This window comes from Lytechinus variegatus, chromosome 16, assembly GCF_018143015.1.
Source record: "Lytechinus variegatus isolate NC3 chromosome 16, Lvar_3.0, whole genome shotgun sequence".
In the NCBI taxonomy this organism is placed as follows: Eukaryota; Metazoa; Echinodermata; class Echinoidea; order Temnopleuroida; family Toxopneustidae; genus Lytechinus; species Lytechinus variegatus.
In genome coordinates this window covers 26,050,250-26,072,606 of record NC_054755.1, presented here as the reverse complement: position 1 = coordinate 26,072,606, position 22,357 = coordinate 26,050,250, and the positions used below count along the sequence as shown (strand labels likewise).

At 37.5% G+C, this 22,357-nt stretch overlaps 1 protein-coding gene across 1 annotated transcript; it reads left to right on the top strand.

Annotated features, from left to right (window-relative positions):
- Nucleotides 1–3,521: 3,521 nt before the first annotated feature.
- On the top strand, nucleotides 3,522–14,440 carry LOC121430385 (protein unc-93 homolog A-like). Its single transcript, XM_041627669.1, has 7 exons — nucleotides 3,522–3,890; nucleotides 7,341–7,673; nucleotides 9,205–9,423; nucleotides 10,148–10,318; nucleotides 11,787–12,064; nucleotides 12,865–13,132; nucleotides 13,649–14,440. The coding sequence occupies exons 1-7, from the start codon at nucleotides 3,860–3,862 to the stop codon at nucleotides 13,849–13,851; spliced, it is 1,503 nt and encodes a 500-aa protein (XP_041483603.1). The 5' UTR covers nucleotides 3,522–3,859; the 3' UTR covers nucleotides 13,852–14,440.
- Nucleotides 14,441–22,357: the final 7,917 nt, after the last annotated feature.

Here is a 22,357-nt window from a genome sequence, read left to right as displayed (position 1 = left end):
TGTTGTTAAAGGACAAGTTCACCCCAAAAAAACAGTTTATTTGAATAAAAAGAGAAAAATCCAAAAAGCATAACACTGAAAATTTCATCAAAATCGGATGTAAAATAAGAAAGCTAGGGCATTTCAAAGTTTCGCTTAATTTCACAAAACAGTTACATGCATATCCTGGTCGGTATGCAAATGAGGAGACTGATGATGTCATCCACTCACTATTTCTTTTGTATTTTATTATCTGAAATATTCTGATTTTCTCCACATTGTCGAGTGAAACAACGATTAATTCCTCCCTGAACATGTGGAATTAGCATTGTTTAATACTATATGGTTCAGTCAAGTTGGTCCTTATTGTCAATTCTGTAAAAAACGAAATATTTCATAATTCAAACAATAAAAAACAAAATAAATAGTGAGCGAGGGACATCATCGACTGTCTCATTTGCATGTCACTGAGTTAGGCATATCACTGTTTTGGGAAAAATAAGTGAAACTTTAGAATGTAATAACTTTGTTATTTTACATCCGATTTTGATGGAATTGTCAGCATTATGCTTGTCTGATTTTTATCTATTTATTCAAATCAACATTTTGTTGAGGTAAGCTTGGTCTTTAAAGGTTGTGCATCTGGGTGAAAATCAAAATTTTCAATAAACCACCACCAATACCATTACCATATCAAAAACATGACTTTAAAGATGCCACTGCCAGACACTGACACAAAGAGGTGAACTTCACCACTTTGTAGTGTTTGATCTATGCCATTCAGATATGATTATTTAAACATTGGTAATATAATGTGCTACTAAATCCATTGTCAGAGCGCTTATCTTGCTTATTGGGTTAATCGATAAAGAATGAAAGCTATAATATGTCACATAAAATTGAAGTGATAGTTTCTAACCCTATACCCCATTGTTGATTTTAAGTTTCAATAGCTTAATAACTTGTTAAGAAATAGTTAGCCTTAAACATGTTCAAGGGGTGATAAAGGTTTGGGTGCAAGAGAGTTGCTTATCAATTGCAGAAAATTTAGGTTCCACGGCTTCTGCAATCAAGCGACTCAAGCGCCCAAATGACACTTAAAAACAACCAACAACGTCTGTAAAAAAACTTTGCAGACATAGGCCCGGTTACTATAATAGGTAACCATGCAATTATATTATAATGTATGAATGCAATGGTTGAGTAACTTCAGTCCCTGGACATGCTGGAGTGAGCCTTCCTACTGAAGCAGGAAGGCCACACAAAAAAAGGTTATTGAGCGCTATTACAAAGTGATTGGTTAACATTGGTTTGACTTTTAAAAAATCTGAGCTAGAACGTCACGCTTGTCACCTGTGTCTGTGATATGTTACAAAAATGAAGCCCAGAAAAAATTGCGTTCGAAAATTGAAATATAAAGTGACCGGAAACACCATTTTAATTTCATCCCATACACTTATGTGTATTATTTAGGCGTCTATAAGACACCTATTTACCAAAATCGGGTTTTGCCTTGTAGCTTTTCATTCTCAATAATGGTTGTTTTCAGGGATTATTAGTTCTAATACATGCACTTGTACACATGTTTCATCTTGGTTTGAGATTTTTTTTAAATCGGCTGCTCACAAAGTTAAACAATACCTTTAACAGACTGAGGCCCAGTCACATCTTTCGGATTCGTGTTTGTGGAAAATGGGAAAATCGGACGTCCTTGCCTAACTAGTTCGTTGACGTGGTATCCTATGCATGGCGAGAGGAGGGGGATGACTTCAGTATTAATCAGCATGTTATCTGCTTGTCTGATGTTTCGTTTTGTTTTGTTTTGTTTTTTTTTTTATGGCAATCCTGCAATAAAAAATTGCGATTCTGAAAAAGGTTGTGTGTGAATCATGACTGCGAATCGAAAGCGCAGTGATGAATTCCATGTGATGGCACTATACAAGTAATCGAATTAGATTTATTGATCAATCGAAGGTGATGACTGCACTGCAAAAACGCAAAAAACACGTTATCAAAGCCCGTTGTAGCGGCGTTAAATGAGCACATCAATGCTACCACATATAACTCATGTTTCCCTTAAACTCCATATCTCCCAGTATGTCCAGTAATGTAATCACAAATTCACATTCCACTCCTAACCTTTGCTGACCCCTGCGAGGACATTATTTGACCGAAGGGAACATGAACAGGCCCATTGCTAGGCAGGGTATGATATCATTTCACCAAGGAGCTTCATGTAGTTCACAGTGTTATAGTTGTTTATATGCTAGAGGGGAAAACATTTGGTGAGTAAGATACTTCATTATTTTATTGTCATTTTCTTACATAAATCTTTGAATAAATGTAGTTATAGTGAAACTGTAAGACTATGTATTTATATGTTAACTCCTGAGGCGAATATGATGAAGAATTACATGTATTGTTATTTGACGTATATCATATGAGTATATTCCTTCTGTTATATCTACACTACAATGAACATTTAGAAATGATACAGACATTGATGAGATGAACATTGTTTTCTTTGTCATACAGTTAAACCACCATCGCTAACCAGCGGAATTAAAGGCATCATGCAAATTATGAAATGTTTCTGCTGTCAGGATTATTTAGATGTGTGCGTTTTACAAGTTTCCATCAGTGTAGCGATAACGCAGCCACACCCGTCACTGTAACAACACGTTGTTTAAACTTTTTGTTTAAACTTGTTTAAAATTCTAACCAATGTGTTACAAATCGTTATAAGAGGTGCAGGCTTAAACATCGTGCATAAAATTTAAAACAGCGATTTTACACTGTAATGCCGATCCGAGTTGGTTACAATAAGTAGCCGTTTGCATGAGGTTGACCTGGACAAAACATATTCTCTGATTCGAGAGTCTAATATTGATGATAAGAATATGGGAAGCGTTTTATGGATTTATTGATTCGTTTATTCGTCAATGCTTTTTTTTAATTTCAAAGTATCTTGTGCACATAGATACAATGAACCGGAAGTGAATGATGTGTGACTTTCGCGTAACTTTCAACCGGATTGGAACTTTTGATTATTCTAACTTGTGCCATTGCAATGAATGTATATTATGTAATTATTTTGTATTAATTTATGTGGAAATGAATAAATACTGATTGAAAATTAATTTGGAAGATTTAGAATGGTTGGGAATACGATCATATAAGGACTTGTTACCTAGCTATTTCATGTGATTTTAATGACCCGGAAGGGAATCTGACCGAAAAGGAATTTTCGGACTTTAAAATTCGAATATTTATTTTAGGGAGATTAACGTCAATTTTGATTTTTTTACGAGGAGTGCTTAATTTACAGTTGGAATTTTGTTGTCATTAAAATTATGAATTGACTTCTCTAATATATACGAATATGTTTTGCCAAGTCAGCATTTATTACGCATAACATTAATTTATGATCTTGATTATTGTTCTTAACGTTATCAAAACAATGAAAATCGATGCAATCATTCTAAATGTGATCATGGTGATAGCGCAGCTTAAATATGTATCAACTCTAAGATAAAGAACACCATAACACAGTGACGCCCCTTAGAGGGTAAACATCTTCGTCCCTTGGATCTAGGCCTAAGAGGTTCGATTGTTCTAATAAAAGCTTGCCAAGGAATGGCAGTTCAAAGTTCATTTGATATTCTGCATGTTTTGACAATTCCTTCGTTTAATTTCAAAAGCTTTGGACGATATCGAGATACAAAAAGGCTTTACGGATGGCAAATTAAACTCTATTTCTGCCACATGTGAGCTACATGCGTTTCAAAATCATATGTAGTTTTGTCCTGATATCTACATGCCGTACTTGGCAACGCGTTTTGCCTTTAAGTTTGGATATTGAATCATCACTGTTATCAAAATGACGATACAAGAGAGTTCTCACGGCAAAGGTGAGTTTGTAACAATGAAAATGTATTATTTTGGAAGGGTATTTGGAATGTGTTATTATATATTTATTTCTAAAAGGCGCTAAATGAAAGCGAAATCCTTCATTAAACAAATTATGAGAATAACTTGATTTTTGTTAAAACCAAAACGGATTTTTTTAGGCATTTTGTACAACACTTGAAAACCATGAAAACAGTATGCATATTTCGATTATTAGCAAACATTGATACAGTACATTTTAGAAATAAATCCTCGCAATTTATTGAAACAGACATAAAACACATATTTTGTCACTTGTTTGTTGCTTGTTTTCAATTTTAAAACAATTTAGTTATAATTAATTTGAATGATATGGTTACTACCAATATAACATGAGGAAAGGTTAATGCTTGATGCTTGTAATTCAACTGTTGAGTTCAATATTCTCATAAAGCCAGCTAATTCCAGTATCCATTACCCAAATAAATGATATACATCCAACATCTGAAAATGTTTCTTTTGCTTAAGTTTGAACAGAAACCATAGTAATAAATTATTAGAGATGTTTTATGAAAGCAAGTAATTCAAGCATTAAAAAATAACGCTTTCAACACTATATGATTGAAGTTCTCCTGTGTTTGATTGGAAATTGAGTTTTTGTATTATTATATATTTTCTTCAATAACGGTTAAATCATAATTCATTTCGATGAAAGCGGCCAGAATGAAAAAAAAACTATTTTTTTCGCCTAACGCCATTTGTCGACGTCCGTGGTGAAAGTGAAGAAGCCATCAGGAACACAGCATCATAATTTCCTCCATATCATTGGCTCTTGTTTTTGACGGCCATGGGCGGCCAATCCCAGGGGGGCGCGTCTCCCCTACACTGTAAAAACTGCGGTGTTAAAATTACACCCTAGAGATTAAACACCATAATAACATAACACCAATTGTAACAACAAAAGGTGTTGTAATAACACCTATAGGTGTAAAACTAACACCACCAATTTAACACCAGTATAAAATAACTGGTGTGGTCCTCTATGAACATCGGTTAACACCACAGTTTTTGCTGTGTACCCAAAATAGTAGGAAGAGGAAGTGAGACAAATGAGAAGGGGGAAGAAGAGAAGCCCTTTCAATGAGGGGACATGATTTGTTTTATTTTGGAGCTCCATTGCTATTATATTCTTTCATGACGTCCCCTTCGGGTCTAGCCTACGGAAATAAATCTTAATTCCGTGGTCCCACCCCCAAAATAATATTTCGAAATAAGCCTACACCTGCGCGCGGCGCCCTCTAAAATTTTGTACCAACTATCGTAAAGAAACATCAAGTTGAATATTTGGCATCACTGTTTTCGATTGTCAATACTGTTTTTTAAACTAATGTCTCATAAAATGACGACCATGACGATTGCAAACGGTTTGAGCAAATACAAATATATGTGTTACACTATCTGCACAGGTCTAAAGTTCGAATATTTAGCGAAATGTACTTCCCATAATACATCCGCGTCATATCGTACTAGGCGTGCATGGGAGCGACATTGAAATGATTAAAGATGAACATGATCAGTCATGAAATAGATTTCATAAACATAAACTATCCAAATTCGCCCCCGCTGCATCGTCATGTAAGTTGACATCTGAAATAATAATAATACTTGCTTATATGGCGCTCAATACTTACTCTGTCAGAAGTCTCTGAGCGCTCTACAGTATATGCAGCATAATTACCCTGGCTTTAGCAGTGCAGCTGTTACGCGCGCTGCGTTTTAAGGAATAAATTACTGCATGCCAGGTACCCATTTACCTCACCTGGGTTGAGTGCAGCACATTGTAATTCAATTCTTGAAACTCTGGTCACTTATTAGGTTCGGTGGCTTTGGGATTAAGGTTGTATTTACTGCATCGCAAATATATACTGATTTATAAAAGGACTGTGTAATTGTAATACCATTGCAATCAATACATGATATAAATTAATTGACATGAATACAGGTATATACTATCCTATAACACTTTTGTCATGTTTGTGGAGATTGTTTTTTTTTCTTAATTGAATACCGATACTGAACGAAGTGAATAATGTTGATTGAGGTGTCGATAAATGATGATGACGACGATGATGACGATCATGATGATGAAGATGACGATGGTGAGGATTATCATGATGATAATGATGATGACGACGATTACGATGATGTTGGTGGTGGTGATGATGATGATGGTGATGATAATGATGATGATGATGGTGGTGATGATGATGATGATGATGACGATGATGATGATGGTGACGATGATGATGATGATGACGATGATGATGATGAGCACGACGAGGAAGAAGATCACGATCCACAAGATTTAATTGAAGGGAAACTAATCGCCACTGAGATAATACAATCCTACCAGTGACTTTTATGAAATAGCTTTAACTATAACTTTAATTCATATCATTCTGTTTGTCATTACACTATATATGATCTGTAGCTACTCGATGTAATCAAAATGTCCAAACAAGATCCGCTTGACCGAATTTATGTATGTTGTTCAATTATTATCACCTATTCCATACAGTAGTAAATATACCTCTGGGGCATCATATAAATCATACAATATTTGTTTCGAAAGGTCTGATATTGTTCATTTTGCTATCGCATTGACCCGTGATATTGACCTACTGGAAATCAGATCAGGCTGGTTTTATATAGCAATAGATGTACCGGTACCACTTCTGATTTACAACCAAATCCTTTGCTTATGTCAATCATATAATATTTCATATAAATCTATTGAGGGTATGGGATTCAACGTTAAACTTAACGAACTCGTTATAAATCAGTGTACAGCATCGAGCAGTTGTAAGTACACATTGTTTTTTTAATAATATTTATTGGCATGATTGTAGTTACTTGTGTATATTGTTAACGTGCAAATAATGCAAAGGTATACAGGTATATGTTTAGGGCTATTGGAGCTTGTGTGAATGTATGGATGAATGTCTGTAAGTATGTTGACAAATGTGTTTTGGAAATGACCGTTGTATTGATCTGATGACTGCGTGGTGCCGGTTTTGGTAAAGGGTTTAAAATATTAAAAATGATTGAACAAATCTATCCAGCATGAGCCCAAAGCGGGATAGATAAAAGAGTTGTATTGGTATTTTTCGTCAACAATTTCGTCAGACTTGACACAGCGCTTTGCATGGTGCATTATTTAACCAAAATCCCGTTTTTTAACACTTATTTGTAAACACAGGGTGTCAGCAGACGTTATATACACCATTTACTCTGAATATAACACAAAGTATGTGTTGATCTGGCAAAATAATGGATGTTTAAATGACACCATAAGCATAACACTGGGTTACGCTGGTTTGCTTGATGCAGTCCTCTCCAACACACGAACCACTGTATTTTCGTTGAATTCAAATAGTAAGGGCTTTTTTTCCTCTTCGTTTTCGATGACATAGAAACATCCGAATTGGATGTATCTACGCTTCCAGAACAACTCAAGGTAAAGGGCGTATACGAGCAGCAGGTTGAGACAGGCAACGACCAAGACACAGGGATGCCGGCGGCAGAGTTCACCGTCATCAAGGACGACGACCAGGACGACGATGAGGGCGTCGCGTCGTCGTGGACCGGGAGGAGGATCTATAAGAACCTCCTCCTCATCAGCAGCTCCTTCCTCTTCGTCTTCACGGCGTTCCAAGCGCTCTCTAACCTACAGAGCAGTATCAACTGCGATGAGGGTCTAGGTCTCGCTTCTCTCAGCGTCATCTACGCGACTCTCATTGTATCAGGTAGGAACTTGATTTTATCTGTTTTTATTATAGCAAATTAAAATAAATCACAAAATTTACAAATGATTATTAGGTGATTACAGATCACATAAACACTAGTTAGTTACACAAAAAAAAAATAACAACCATAATAAAAAAAAAAAAGTACCCACTTATCCTCCCCACCCCCAAAAATAGGAATGTGGCAAAGTGATGACTTAATATCAGTTTTATCTGAACAAAGATAGGTGATTTGGTAAATAAAGTAGACAAAACAAAATATAGATGCTATGATTATGAAGTGGTTTTCCCAACAACTATTGATAGGATTAAAAAACACAACTGGTTATCCATGACGACATAATTATGGCGGTTTTTGAACGAACAAGTATATCAGGTAGGAACTTGATTTAAGGAATGTCGTCATGGGGGCAGAGGGCGGGAATTGCCGGTCCCAATGACTATCTAATAAAATTGTTGTAACTATTAAAGCGAAACATATTAAAGAGAGAAGGGGATAAGGAAGGAGTAGGACCATGAAAGAGAGAGAGAGAAGGAATAAAGAAGAGGATTTGAAAACGTGTATTCTGGACCGTGTAAGAAGTGGAATAACTAATTCGTTGTGTGATGAAGACAACAAAGAAGATATTCATTTTTCACGCGTGTAATCAACCATCTTTCAGAAATTACAATGAAATGAGAATTTTGGTCGCCACGTACCCATCCTCTCCCTTCCGTCAAAATACCATGGCCTGATATCGCTGACCCTGATATGGGTCAGTGTACACTTTGAAAAGAGGTATAGAAATCAGGTTATAGGATCCCACGATTGAACATATATTTCAAAAGATGAAATTACCATTGAATCCAAATGACATTAGCAGCGACTGTGCTATTATTAAATTAGGATAGGCGAGCTAAGATGACACAGTACAGTGGTATAAAGATATTGGAGTCTAAAAATGATTGTGTTGCTTCACGAAAAAAAAATCAATTGTCTCTTCCTTTTTCCATTTTACCTCTATGCCCCTTTTTTTCCATTTCTATTTTTCACCACTTTTTATCACTGGAAAAATGAAACTGTTCTCGCTCAGCCTCTCCTAGCCGCGCGTGCACATGAAATCTATTTTTTTACAATTTTTTTACATGTGCTATCATTTGACAAACATTGAATATTGTTTTTGCTTATTTATATGCGGCTTTTTTTCTGACAGTGATTTGCTGTCACTTTAAACCTATTTTCGTATATTTTTATCTACGTATATACTGTATATACATGTTATTTTCTTTTGATCTGCCATTGAGCACATCTTTATTTTTTTCTCTAATATACAAATAGGTACATGTGCTATCATTTGACAAACAGTGAATATTGTTTTTGCTTATTTATATGCGGCTCTACATCTTTTTTTTCACAGTGATTTGCTGTCACTTTAAACCTATTTTCGTATATTTTTATTACGGTAAATGGTCGATTATATGATTATTTGTTATTATTACCACTAAATTTATTGCATTTATATTTAATTTCTCCCCTTTTCGGCACTGTCAGCCATGTTTGTCCCTTCCGTGATGATCCGCCATCTTGGATTAAAATGGACGCTGGCGGTGAGTCAGGTGGCCTACGCCTTGTACACAGCAGCAAACTTTTACCCTTCCTGGGCGACTCTCATACCCGCTTCGGTCATCCTGGGGCTCGGTGCTGCACCCCTCTGGACCGCCAAGAGCACCTACCTCACAACCACTGCAGGGGTGTATTCTAAGCTGTCAGGTGTGTGAGATGATATTGACATGGTTACCTTCGAGTGTAGGGATTAGTGACCATGCTTCTACTTCTAATTTAATAATTTTCTTTTTTGTCCTCTCTTGCTTCTGATTTTTTTTTCTCTTACTGTATTCATACCTTTAATCTTACTGCCATTTGACATATTCATTTTACCGGACGATATCTTATGAATAGGTGATATAGAATTTAATTCCCTATTAATTTCCAGTGTTGTCATGCACGCATATAGGCTACCCTTAACAATAATCGCAACCCCTGCATGTAAACTTGTTTAATATACGCCATAGAAAATAGAACTTAATTCGTTCTTTGTTTTACTTGCAATACGTTGTTTACATTATTTGTTTATTGTATTTTATCTATTGATTTGTTTGTAAACCGTAAATGATGGTGATTTTTTTTCCTGATTGCTAAGAAAGCATGAATACTTGTAAGCAAGCAACCAGCGGACCGACGGCTTTATGTCCTTTCCAAGGGGCCTGGTAATGAGGATTGATGCCTTAATACCAAAAGGCACTAGCGCACCAAGCATGCCAAGTGGGAATCGAACCCGGGTCACCGGAGTCTGAAACCCCCGCTCTACCGACAAAGCAATCAATAAATGAAATAGAAAACCAATGAAATTAATTTGTCTTTTTGTTTCTCTTCCCCTTCCCCTCCGTTTTATTCTTGTTTCCTACTTTTACACCATCTCCTTCCCCCTTATCAGGCGAGACCGTCCCGTCCATTGTCTCCCGATTCTGGGGCATATTTTTCTTCTTCTTCCAGTCATCGCAGATTCTCGGAAATCTCATTTCATCTCTGGTCTTCAGAGAAGAAACTTCTATTGACGGTCAAAACGACACACAATACAAATGTGGTTCACAGGACTGCTATGTTGGTAAATTCACAACCCCTGTTACCATCTATTGCTAAGCTAAGGGGGTGTTGCAAAAAAATGTTTGCGATCAATTGCAAATATTCTGTTGCAATTTTACAACTGATAAATCAACGTTAGCTGTAGCAAATCAGATTCAACTTTTTGTTTCAAGGAGCAAATTAGCAATCAATCACTAATTTGCAATTAACTGCAAGACATATGATTGATTGATTTAGGGACCAAAAATTGACTTGCAATTGATCGCACGTTTCTTGCAACACCCCATAAGTCAGTCATCAGAGTCAGTAGCGAGGTTCCACACCGCCAGACAAAACGAATTCAAGAACAAAGTACTGTATATGTCTTGAAAATGTGCATCCAAGGAGGAAGCTCCTTGGTGCATCTAATGACCGAAAAATAGTTTAGAGAACCTTGACGAAAATTGATGAACCGTTACAGCAGTTCGTCATAAGTTTCAGAGTTGACGAAAAAGTGCTCACACATGCATTGGCGGCGGAAGCGAAAAAATTAGGGGGGTCTATGAAATTTTGTGATGGACACATGTAAAAAATTTGACAAGCAAGCAAAAATAAGGTTATCAGGTAAAAATTAAGTGGGGCCATACGTCCCCCAAACTCAGTTTTTGGGTGACCTGTCCCCCTCACCCACCCCCCCCCCGCTTCCGCCGCCTATGCACATATGGCGTTTATCCAGAATCCAGGAAAGCGTTTCATCAACTTTCCTCGATTTTGATTGACTGAAAAGCAGCATTACCTTGGTAACTGTCAGATAAAACGTCTGACCTGTCCTTTCGTGAAACAATCCCCTTGACAAACCTACTGTTTTGATTCACCAATTGTATAGTCCTGAACTTTGGATAATTATTTGTAACTGTTCGTCAGCCACAAGAAGGACGGTATGCTGTTCCAGACCAACAATAATTTTCAACCAAGATCTCTCTTTGCTCTTCATTGTCATTTGATGGGCATTTTCAATATATTCATTGTGTTCTTGAATTTGTGCTGCGTGGCGGTGTGAAAACCCATTGTCACGATGGCTGTACGCAGCACCGAATTCTTCAATTCAACTTTAAAAATGTCCCCGCGAGAAGGAAAACAAATATGTGATGAGCTTGGTCGTCTCGTTCCCTCGATTACTTGTGTTTACGGACATGCTATACTATCGTGCTCCCCATGGCGTATGGATTTTCTCATGACGTCATTTGGTATGCATTTTGCTCTGTAAGCATTGCAGTAACAGTTACAAAATTATTTCTGTGAAAAGCAATTTGAACACTTTGCATATTAGGAAAACACAGTTTACAAAACTTTCACCATAGATGCAACGACTTTTAATCAGATTGTAATTAAGGGAATGAGGCTTTTTAGGGCATTATTGCCGTAGTATTACATGTACATGTAAGAATAAAGTGTCATGTCGTGAATTATGTTATTTGATGTAACTTAAATTTGTTTTCCCCCAATTTCAGAGACTGGAGATGATAATGGAACGTATTGCGATCCTCCCGAAAAGAGCTTAACCTACACCTTACTCAGCATCTATCTCGTCTCCGGCATCATCGCCGTCATCATCGTCGTCGTCTTCGTCGACAACCTTGGCGCAAGCAAAAAAATCGAAGCCCAAGGAACACTGGACTTATTTTTCGCCACTGCGCGATTGATGAAGGATAAAAAGATGATCGCTATCATTCCCCTGACCATCTTCAGCGGGTTGGAGCAAGCTTTCATCGCAGGCGACTTCACAAAGGTTCGAGTCTTACCAAACCCGTATGATGATAGTAACAATAATGATAATAAAATGAGTATTATTACTGATGATGAAAATAATGATAATGATAACAACAACAGCATTAACAGCACATAACGTCTGTATGCGCTTCCAAAGAACACGAAGGACGCGACTTCATCCTGGCGGCCGTCAGCGCAAAAGCATTTCAAGGAATTAATTCCTCTCCCGAAGGCATACCTATTCTCCTCTCTTGTCGAATGCAGAACACTATGAATCATTGCTCAAAGAAATTACATCATGGCTGTAATTCGAACCTACGACCCTCTGTTTCAAGTTTCGGAGACTAATCCACTGGGCGACAACGATGTTGAGCATTGTGGGAAGGGTTGTTATCTTGAGCCGCAGCATCATCAGCAGCAGCAGCAGCATCACTATTGTTTTCATCATCTCTGTCATCATCATGACAATTTCTATCATTTATTATTAGTAGTAGTATTATTACTATAATTACCAGTATTCGTTACAGCAGCAGCAGCAGTAGTAGTAGTAGCGGTAATAGTAGTAGTAGTAGAAGTAGTAGTAGTAGTAGTAGTAGTAGTAATATCATTTGTAATAGTAGTAGAAGTAGTAGTAGTAGTAGTAGTAGTAGTAGTAATAATAATATCACATGTAGTAGTAGTAGTAGTAGTTGTAGTAGTAGAAGAAGAAGTGTAGTAGTAGTAGTAGTAGTAGTAGTAGTAGTATTTTTTGTATTATAATTGCCATCATTATTATCAGTATTATAACTATTATTCTGTTTTGCCAACCTATCTTTCTAGTCCTACGTCACGTGCAGTCTGGGCGTTGGCTGGGTGGGGTACATCATGATCTGTTACGGGCTGGCCGACGCTATCTGCTCCGTTCTCTTCGGACGTCTAGTCAAGTACACCGGTCAGATCCCTTTCTTCTGCCTCGGTGCCCTCATCAACGTCTCCCTCATCGTCGCTCTCTTCGTCTGGGAACCGTACCATGACCAGCTCCCTGTTTTCTTCGTGATAGCAGCCCTGTGGGGTGTCGGTGATGCCATCTGGCAGACTCAATTGAATGGTAAATGACACAAACACATTTTTCATTTTAATATCGGTTAATAAAAAACAAGAAACAATACAAAATTAAAAATAATACATGTGAAATTCCCCCAAATCAATCGGGGTGAAGCCCTGTTCAGCAGCACCGATCATGGTGCTGGTTGCCTGAAGAGTCATAGATCGACATATCTTCAGAGTTAGGGCTACATGGGGGAGCGCAGGTCGATGCGACCGGGATAACCGTTTTAGGGGGTAAAATAAGCCATAAGCGTCTTTGCTTCATAAATTTTCACACAAATATAAATATACAGCACGTTGATGTTATTTTAAGATTTTTTAAATCCATATTTAACCCCCCCAAAAATTGGAAACTTATTTATGAATGAGTAAAGAAGCTACAATCTTCAGCACAAATTTATAAAAATATAAATTAATTTTATTTATTTTTTCTAATTGTACGACCGGATGATTTTTAACAGTTAATTGAATAGAACAAATGCATCGGCCTTTTCTGTCCGTTTTATTTCCTCTACAGCCCTCTACGGCCTTCTTTTCCGTGACCAGCAGGAGCAGGCCTTCTCCAACTATCGTCTGTGGGAGTCCGTCGGCTTCACCGTGGCCTTTGCCTACAGTAATTTCCTCTGTGTGTGGATCAAACTGACAATCTTGGTGTGTGTTCTAGGAGTAGGGATGCTTGGTTACGCCAGCGCAGAATTTCTAGCCAGGAGAGAAGGGTGACATCACGTCACGTGAACTGATACACCAGTTTTTATTCTTTTCGTCACTATCCTAGCTCTTCCAGTATTTAAAATTTGACGAAATATACGACTCGGAACTGCTGCAAGAATCATGGAGTTAGTTTTCAGATTGGAAAATGTGTAACGGCCGTCACCGTCTTTTGTGTAAGATAATATATATCAAATGTGTTATTATGTGAGAATCATACCCGCTGTATCACTTGCTCTGATGAAGTTTACAACTGCCAATCAAAATGTGAGATAAGAAAACAGGAAGGTGAGTTGCAGAAACTATGAGCAAGTCAACTTGTTTGGGACGAAGAGATAAAATGACGAGCTTTAAAAACTATGTCAAGTCGCCATGTTTGAGACAAGAAGATAGGGTGAAGGTTTGTTGAAACTGAACTCATCGTCTTGATTGGGAAAAGAAACATAAAGACAAGTTGTTGAAACCATGGACCCACTACAACTTGGCAAGTAAAGTATGTTTGGGACAAGAATATGAGATGACGAGTTGATGGACCTCAGAGGGTTGATTTCATTGGGACAAGAGGACAATTAGATGATTTGTCGAAACCTGTCAAGTAAATACTGTCTAGGAAACCCCCTCTTGTGAAGTTTTAATTTGAAGAAAAAAAAATTAATCTTACATTTTGATTCAAATGAAATGTGTACAAACCTTGCGGTCACTTCTTATTCATTTCATGATGTATACAATATTTACATGTTTATTTGTACCAATATGGAGAAGCTATTCTCCGAGATAAGAGCTTTTACTTGTCTGTGACGTTACTGATATTTATTTTGGTTGGCGCGCTTGGTGTTTTGGATCGCTTAACATGAATTTCTTGCAATGTTGATTGCATTGTTGTCTTGTCCGAAATTGGTTGCTTTGGTCATTTATAATTCGAAACTTTATGATATAAACAGAGGTAGTAATACTCAGACTTGATTATTTATTCACATCTTTTAATATCTTGCAATTCAAAGAAATTTCAGCCGCGGCGAAGCAAACGTTTGGTGTAACATTATTTAAACAAGTGCGTTGCCTCGTAGAAAAATAATCAGGTACCTGTACATATAGAACTATACAGTATGCTCGAATCTTTAACTCGATGATTTTTATGATGAATTATTCAATGCGTTGCAAGTTACAGAGTTGACGCCTTTCAAGTCATGAGTGAATGTAAATATCTTAATTGGGTTCATTAAACTTTTTTCAAATTCTTCGGACAATAATTAATTTAGTTGTGCAATGCACTCGTGAGAAAGCAAGTAAGTTTAGTGATTAGTGATGCTACGATGTTGAATCCTTATGAATCATTTATTTTAACTTTACTAGGTGACCGATTGAGTCGTGCTGATTGATTGATGATGTGCCGATAGTTAGGATCTTACGCAGAGATAAATGGTAAGATAAAGGGGAAAAGTATTCGATGTCACTTTTGTATACTTCAAGAAAACGAACCTTGCTATCGAGCTCGAGATGTCTAAGCTAACCTAGTGAGCAGGGGAGGTCCCAGCAGGAGAAACTTCGATAAGTAGAAGATGAGAAGGACATTTACTTGAATTTGTGAATAGGAACCAGGATCATGAGGATGGAATTTAGAGATGGAATGGCTGAGGAATAATTTATTTGGATTTGTGATGAGAAACTAGGATGAACTGAAATTGGAATTAACGATGAAATAGATGCGGAGAAGGATCTGGATTGGAAATTGTACAGAGGAGCTAGGATGGGGAAGTTAGTGTTGTGTGGTGAAGTGAATTAGTGCCAATGGAGTTGGAAGGAGATGCGGGAGGAATCGGAAGTGATGTAGTGGTGCAGGAGCGGATCCAGCCTTCGCCAATAGAAGGGGGGCGGATTTTTTTTCAGCCACATTTCCCCCGATCGGCCGTTCGAAATTAATTTTTGTTTGTTTTTTGATAGGGTAGTCCTAATAGTCACATCTGAGCTTATATATATATATATATATATATATATATATATATATGTGTGTGTGTGTGTGTGTGGGTGTGTGTGTGTGCGTGCGTGTGTGTGTGATTATATTTGTCAAATGCCCTTCATAACAAATGAGGCTTCGTCGAAAATCCGTGTATCAAAACAACATTTTTGTCCGGTTCGAATCTTACGACGGTGTGATGTCCAGGGTAGCGTTTCATCAATATTCTCGTCCGACAAGTCAGATCTGACATCTTTCCTTAATTTTGATTGGCTGAGAGTCACTGTTTCTATGGTAACTGTCGGATAAAACAGGACTTGTCGGATAAAACGTCCGACAAGTCCTTTCATGAAACGATCCCCAGGTCCACCAAGTTTAGGCAATGACCTTTAATCTGTTCATTGTGATTTGACGGGTATTTTCAATTGATTCTGAATGTTGCGGATAATTAACGCCACTGACAAACTGACGTGCCTCTCATCTCCAGAAATCGAATTTCATAATTGTGTCAATATTACTCAGATAGCTAAAAAGAAAAAAAATGAAATGCATCGGCAATGTTCTTTCCAAAGGTAGAGCTGCAAGGCAGCGTTTGCACGATCCGTTCTTCATGTCCTCAGACTATCTGTACTGATGACAATATGAAATCCTAGAATGACCAGAGATGATTTCGTACCAGACAATGCGATATAGTTAACCCGTCACAAGCGGTAATAGAGTCTAACGAGAACAAGGTTGGAAGATTCTGATTGAATTAAAATATGACTTATTGACCTCTATAAGTAAGTGATACGAATCATAAAACAAACTTTGAAAATCATAATTTAACGAAGGACTGTGCCATTTCCATGATTTGGCGGACAGTATTGAATTACCCTTGAATGAATCATTACGTTTTCTATCATGATGATATAATCATGGACCCTGTGGTAGGGTCCATGATATAATCGACCGTTTGCAATAAAGGATGATCGTCAATACAGATATCATTGAAATATTGTCATTATTCATCAAATCTCGACAAGTCAGATTTAAATAAAGGAGTACGATGTTTAATCTAATTTGACGCACTTTTTCTTTGATTGAATTACTAAAACGCCAAGGGGTATATTTAGTCCCTGTCTCACTCTCTGTTACAAAATAACTCGTCAGTATCACTAAAAGAACTCGTCAGTATAACTATAAATCGTGGAACACCATGCCTTAGAAATAATATTACTCGTTTGAAAAGAAGTAAAACGTAATCATGTTCACCAATGTAATGAAAAAATGGAAAATCGCTTAGCACAATTTTTCAAAAGTAAACTTTGAATTAAGTATCTCAAAATAGAAATTACCACAATATATGATATGAAACGAGCAGGGGAATTATGTAGGCGTAAATTTAGACACTAAGAAATATTATAACCCTATATGAACATTTACTAATCTTTTGGCGTGTAATAATGCACCCTTAATGGAAACGAAAGTGCAAAAATGTAAAAGATGCAAATTTGAACCTTTTAGGGTGCATATTACTTGACATTAAAAAAAGTTTCAAATTTGAACCTTGGTTCACTTCTGCACCTTATAGGGTGCTTAGTATAGCTAACTGCAACTTTAAGAGTGCACAAATAAGCAAAATTGCACTAACTAGCATCCCTTGGGGTGCTGTTATTGTATCAATCCTTAGGGTTTTAACTTGAACCCCCATTTCTTAGTGTGTATACACAACTGAGTTTTCTTATATTTGGATGATGATTATTACCATAACGGGCAAAAGAGTGTGATGATTATGAAACTATCATCAATAACGGGAAGAATCCTAAGAATAACAACAACAACAACATAAATGTCAATATAGCAAGAGTTTCCAAGAGGATATGAAAATGACAGTCGTGCCAACGCATGTGTGTAGAGAAGGAACCTGTACATAGATTGACGCCGTGTGAAATATATCGCTCTTAAAAGTAAAAGTAAAACGAAGTAAACTTTAAAAAAATAAGCGAGTAAAACATGAAATAATGAACAGAAAATAGCGAGAGATACAGATGAAACTTTGATAACAAAGAGCAGCGTGTGATCGCATGCTGACACCCCCCCCCCCCCCCCTCTTTGAGGGGCATAATCAAAATTAAAGCGAGGCCCTCTTTTTTTGCTTGCCAATTATTTGCTTTGAAGAAATGACCTTAAATTTGGGGTGAAAACTTTAATGGGGGAGGGCGCTTGTCAAAATTTCCCCGGGGAAAATGTGCCCCCCCTCTTGAAAATTCTGGATCCGCCCCTGGGTCGCATTATGGTTTTACTCTAGATTTATGGTAAGGTACAAACCCGGTGTAGGAGTTCGTCATTCGATTAGTGTGTAGAATTTAGAGCGTAGTAATTGCCTCCGGAGCGAACCCATCAAAGTTCTGTTCACCCGTCTGCATGCAAAGACAATAATGTTTAAGAAAATCAATACACGAATGTCCAAAATATTTCGAACTTCAGATCTCAGGTTAGATAATAATCTCGTGTGCAATATTTTATTTCTTCAAAATTAATGAACAAAAGCATGGGAAATGACCTTTACACAGCCAACGAGCTCGCATGATAAGATTGTTTAATTGTTATGCGCTGTTCAAGCGTCAAGTTTCACATCAGTGTTGATATTTTGAAGTGTATACAAGAACTTACCATCATCTTCGTTTGTCAGATATAAATAGAGCATGAGAATTTCCAATCAGGATCATGCTAGTGCGCATGTGCGGTTGGAAATATAACGAGTAATATTTCAGGTGGGATGGTACTTGATATACTGTGATACAGTACTGTGATATAACGATATTATTCATTATATTTTTCTGTATCCGTATAATTCATCATAACACAAAAAAGTATATGGACCTAGTTCTTGAAACTTAGACATAAATGCAATCACATATCCCTGAACATCCTGTCCGAGTGTCAGGTCACATGGCTAAGGTCAAATGTCATGTAAGGTCAAAGAACTTTGGTCGTATTGGGGGTATTCGTTGAATTGGCATCATAAACAAAGTTTATGGATCTAGTTCATGAAACATAGACACAGGGGTTTTGCACACGTCTAAGATCATATGATCATGGTCAAAGGTCATTTGGAGTCAATGGACATAGGATTGGGTTGAATGTTTTCTTGTGAATAATTATTCAAAAGCTGTTTTCAAAGTCAGCACTGCTGCTATAACAAATCGCTAATGCACTCGAGACTGCCATATAGGCGTTCCACTTGTTTTACTTGTATGCCACGCTAATAATTCACAAAGTGAACATTTTTGTTCTATGAAAGTACTAATCGAAAATATTTAAAATATTGACATTCCGTAAAATCAGTAATTTAAGTTAAATATTATGAAATATTTTATTTATATGATTTTGCATAACCCTTCGAATGTTGAATCATCAATGGAGGAACTGAAATTACATTTATACATGCAAGATGGAGCAAATAATATAATACATGTGTGTGTTTGCGTGAAAGAAGGTTTGTGTGTTACAAATTATGACAAACGTATCGCGTGCTTGCCATCCTGCGGTTACTAATGGCTAGTTATGTTTTTTAATGGATTTTTGCTTTCTGTTTCTTCCAAATTCATCATCATCATCATCACTAAAAGAAGCACGGATGGAAAGTTATAATGAGTGTATTGATCCTGGGGGGCCACTTCCATTCACGAGTGGATACCATGCGCGACCATGGGGTCTCAAAAATCACCCTAAACACGTAATTTCCATATTCTGAAAATGCACCCCTTAACAAAAACGATACTCTTGGCAAATATTCCCTCTAAACACGAAGTGTTGGGGCAAAAAGGACATCCTTTATAAAACAATTTAATTTTGTTTTATCATCCGCGCAAATTTGACCCTAAACACGTAATTTTCCTAGCGAAATAGATACCCTTTTTTCATTTTTTTGTCTTTTTGACACCCTTATATCACGTTACGTACGTGATAGGGCACGTAACGTGCCCTATCGTGAAAAAAACATGCTTTTTACGTGTTTTGGGGGTCGCGCATGGTATCCACTCGTCAATGTAAGTGCCCCCCCGGGGTATTGATTAACCCTCAACCTATACTGGACAAAGTCAGATCTTTACAATAGACAAAACAAAATCCCGTTACAAGGGGTATATTAGGGCATACTTTATTTAGGGGGCTGAGTCTATGAAAACTGCATTTTCTAATGTGAATTTGCTTTCTGCAATATCTTTTTTTTCCTTGTAAAGTGACGGTTTTTTAACAGTGTATGGCTGTGTCGGGGATTGAACCCACGAATCTCCGTTTAAATGGTTTAGGACACGATTGCGCTACCACAGAGGCACCATCCCGTCATGTTGATGGAAGCAACAAAACCACACGGGAACACATTCGGTTGTCACATAAAATTTATGATAGAATGAGGCTGTTGAGTTAACATGGTGTCGAAAAAAACACCCCGCCATTTTGACAAATAAAATACAAATTTCAATACTTGGTGCTCCTTTCTGCGTCGACTACAGGTTCCAAAATTTGATAATCTTGAGCTTCAAAAAGTTCGTCCTGTGATATTTCAGAGATCTCGACGTTTGGACGGGATTCATCTGGTAAACAATTGCATACTCTTGACTGTGTATTATACTAGGATACCTGTGACCCCAAGATTTGTTCCATGCTACTGGTCTCAATGACAGGACGTTCCAGCCTGCTATAAGTTGATCAAGGATATCCCTGGTGATTTTCTGGGACGTCTTGGATTTTGTCGGTTTTGTGTAGAGATCGTCGAAACATTCTTTCGTGTCATGCGTTTCATTGCGACACTTCTGAGGCAGTTCTGTTACATGTCTTCCGATTGGTTTTTCATATTGCCCATCATCGAGATCGTCCAGCGCGTAAAAGATGTCGGAGGTCGCAGTAACTCGTTTATTCTCTTGATTAGGTTCCGTAGATTTGGTTCCATCAATACTGCGAAATATGAACCTATTTAGGTGTGGGTTGATTTCGTTCATTGCGATACCATGGAAACGGCATTTACATACACCTTGACCACTGAATCCCGATTCTAAGATGGTTGGTTTAGATCCAAGATTCGTCTTTGAAGTTGGTTCACATGACACCCCCTCCAGTTCATTCAACAATTGATCAGATGGAATGACAGGTAGAGATCGACTCGGCAAGTTATTAATATCTACTTCTTCGCAGTTTTCAGAAGCTGTATTATCTACTTGGACGTTTCGATGCCATCCATTTGCCATGTCTGCTACGATTTTGCGATATAGCCTGAATGCCATGATGACGAGGCATGTGCTTGTAGTGCTAAGGATCAGGGACATCATTGAAATTATCAAAGGGAGAAGTTCAAAATACTTGTTTGTTTAGATTGACGTAAATTGTCTACTCACGGGTGTCTTTGGAAGAGATATTACCGTTTGAACGGTCGATGTACGCCTTTGCGAAACTTGATTAGATGTCATTACGTGTTGGTGCTGGGAATAATAATCCGAGATGGTAACGGCGATGATATATGTGCGAGCCGAAGTATTCTGGCGCGAAATTCTTCCAATCCCAATCACGAAATCCTCGTTACCTCTTTCATAAAAACACATGAAAATTATCTTGTCGCTTTCAGACATCACGTTTGTTACGCTGAAGGTACCATCTGTGCCATTTACAGTTTCAATAAATTTTGCATCCTCGAAAATCTGTTTACCCCATGACACAGTAAAAAGATTTGATTAATGCGTTTCGTGATGACAAGAAATGCCATTATTTAATTGGTCTACTGTATAAACACATGGGCTAAGTAAGAGTGAAAAAATGGCAGGAATTGTTTTGTTCGCAATTTGCTAGAGTGCAAGCTGGCTTGCTTGTGTTTTTCTCCAATAATTCCTCTACAGAGACGTCGGCTTTTAATACATTTTCACATGCATCACCTTCCTCCATAGATTGACACGTACTATGTTGGAAATCACTAATATTAAGATGTTGCCCCTCTCTATCAGAATCACTTTCAGGAAATGAACATCGAAATTGTATGAATTTTCCGTTGTCACTACGAGTAAAAATTACCACCTTACATATTGGGCCAAGATGAAGAGATGTGTTAGCCAAGCAGTGATCAGTAGCGTCTCTTTCAACGCCAAATGTAATGGTGGTGTCACACCTTGGCGTTTTAGACAGCGTATGCCAGACGTATCAAAATTTCTCTAAAACGTCGGCATACGCTGAACTTTGATTTATTTTTTTTTTCAACTCTGGGCGTATACTTAGCGTATTCATAACGAGTTGGACGTATACATAACGTATTAGTAACTTATATCGAACGCTTCGTTAACTTGTAAGTAACGTATTCCAACGAATGTTTAGCGTATTGCTGGCGTACACAACTTATGCCCTACGATAGCCTAACTTACGCATAGCGCGCGGCAGCGTATCGCTGACGAACACGTGTCGTAGCCTATAAAAAGTCTGCCGCTCGACTATTCAAATCATAACCGCATGAGTTCTGATGGGTTCCTCCTGTGAACCCCACCTTTATATACCAATTCCTATAAACGTTGTCAATACGCCATTATACGGTAGCTGTAA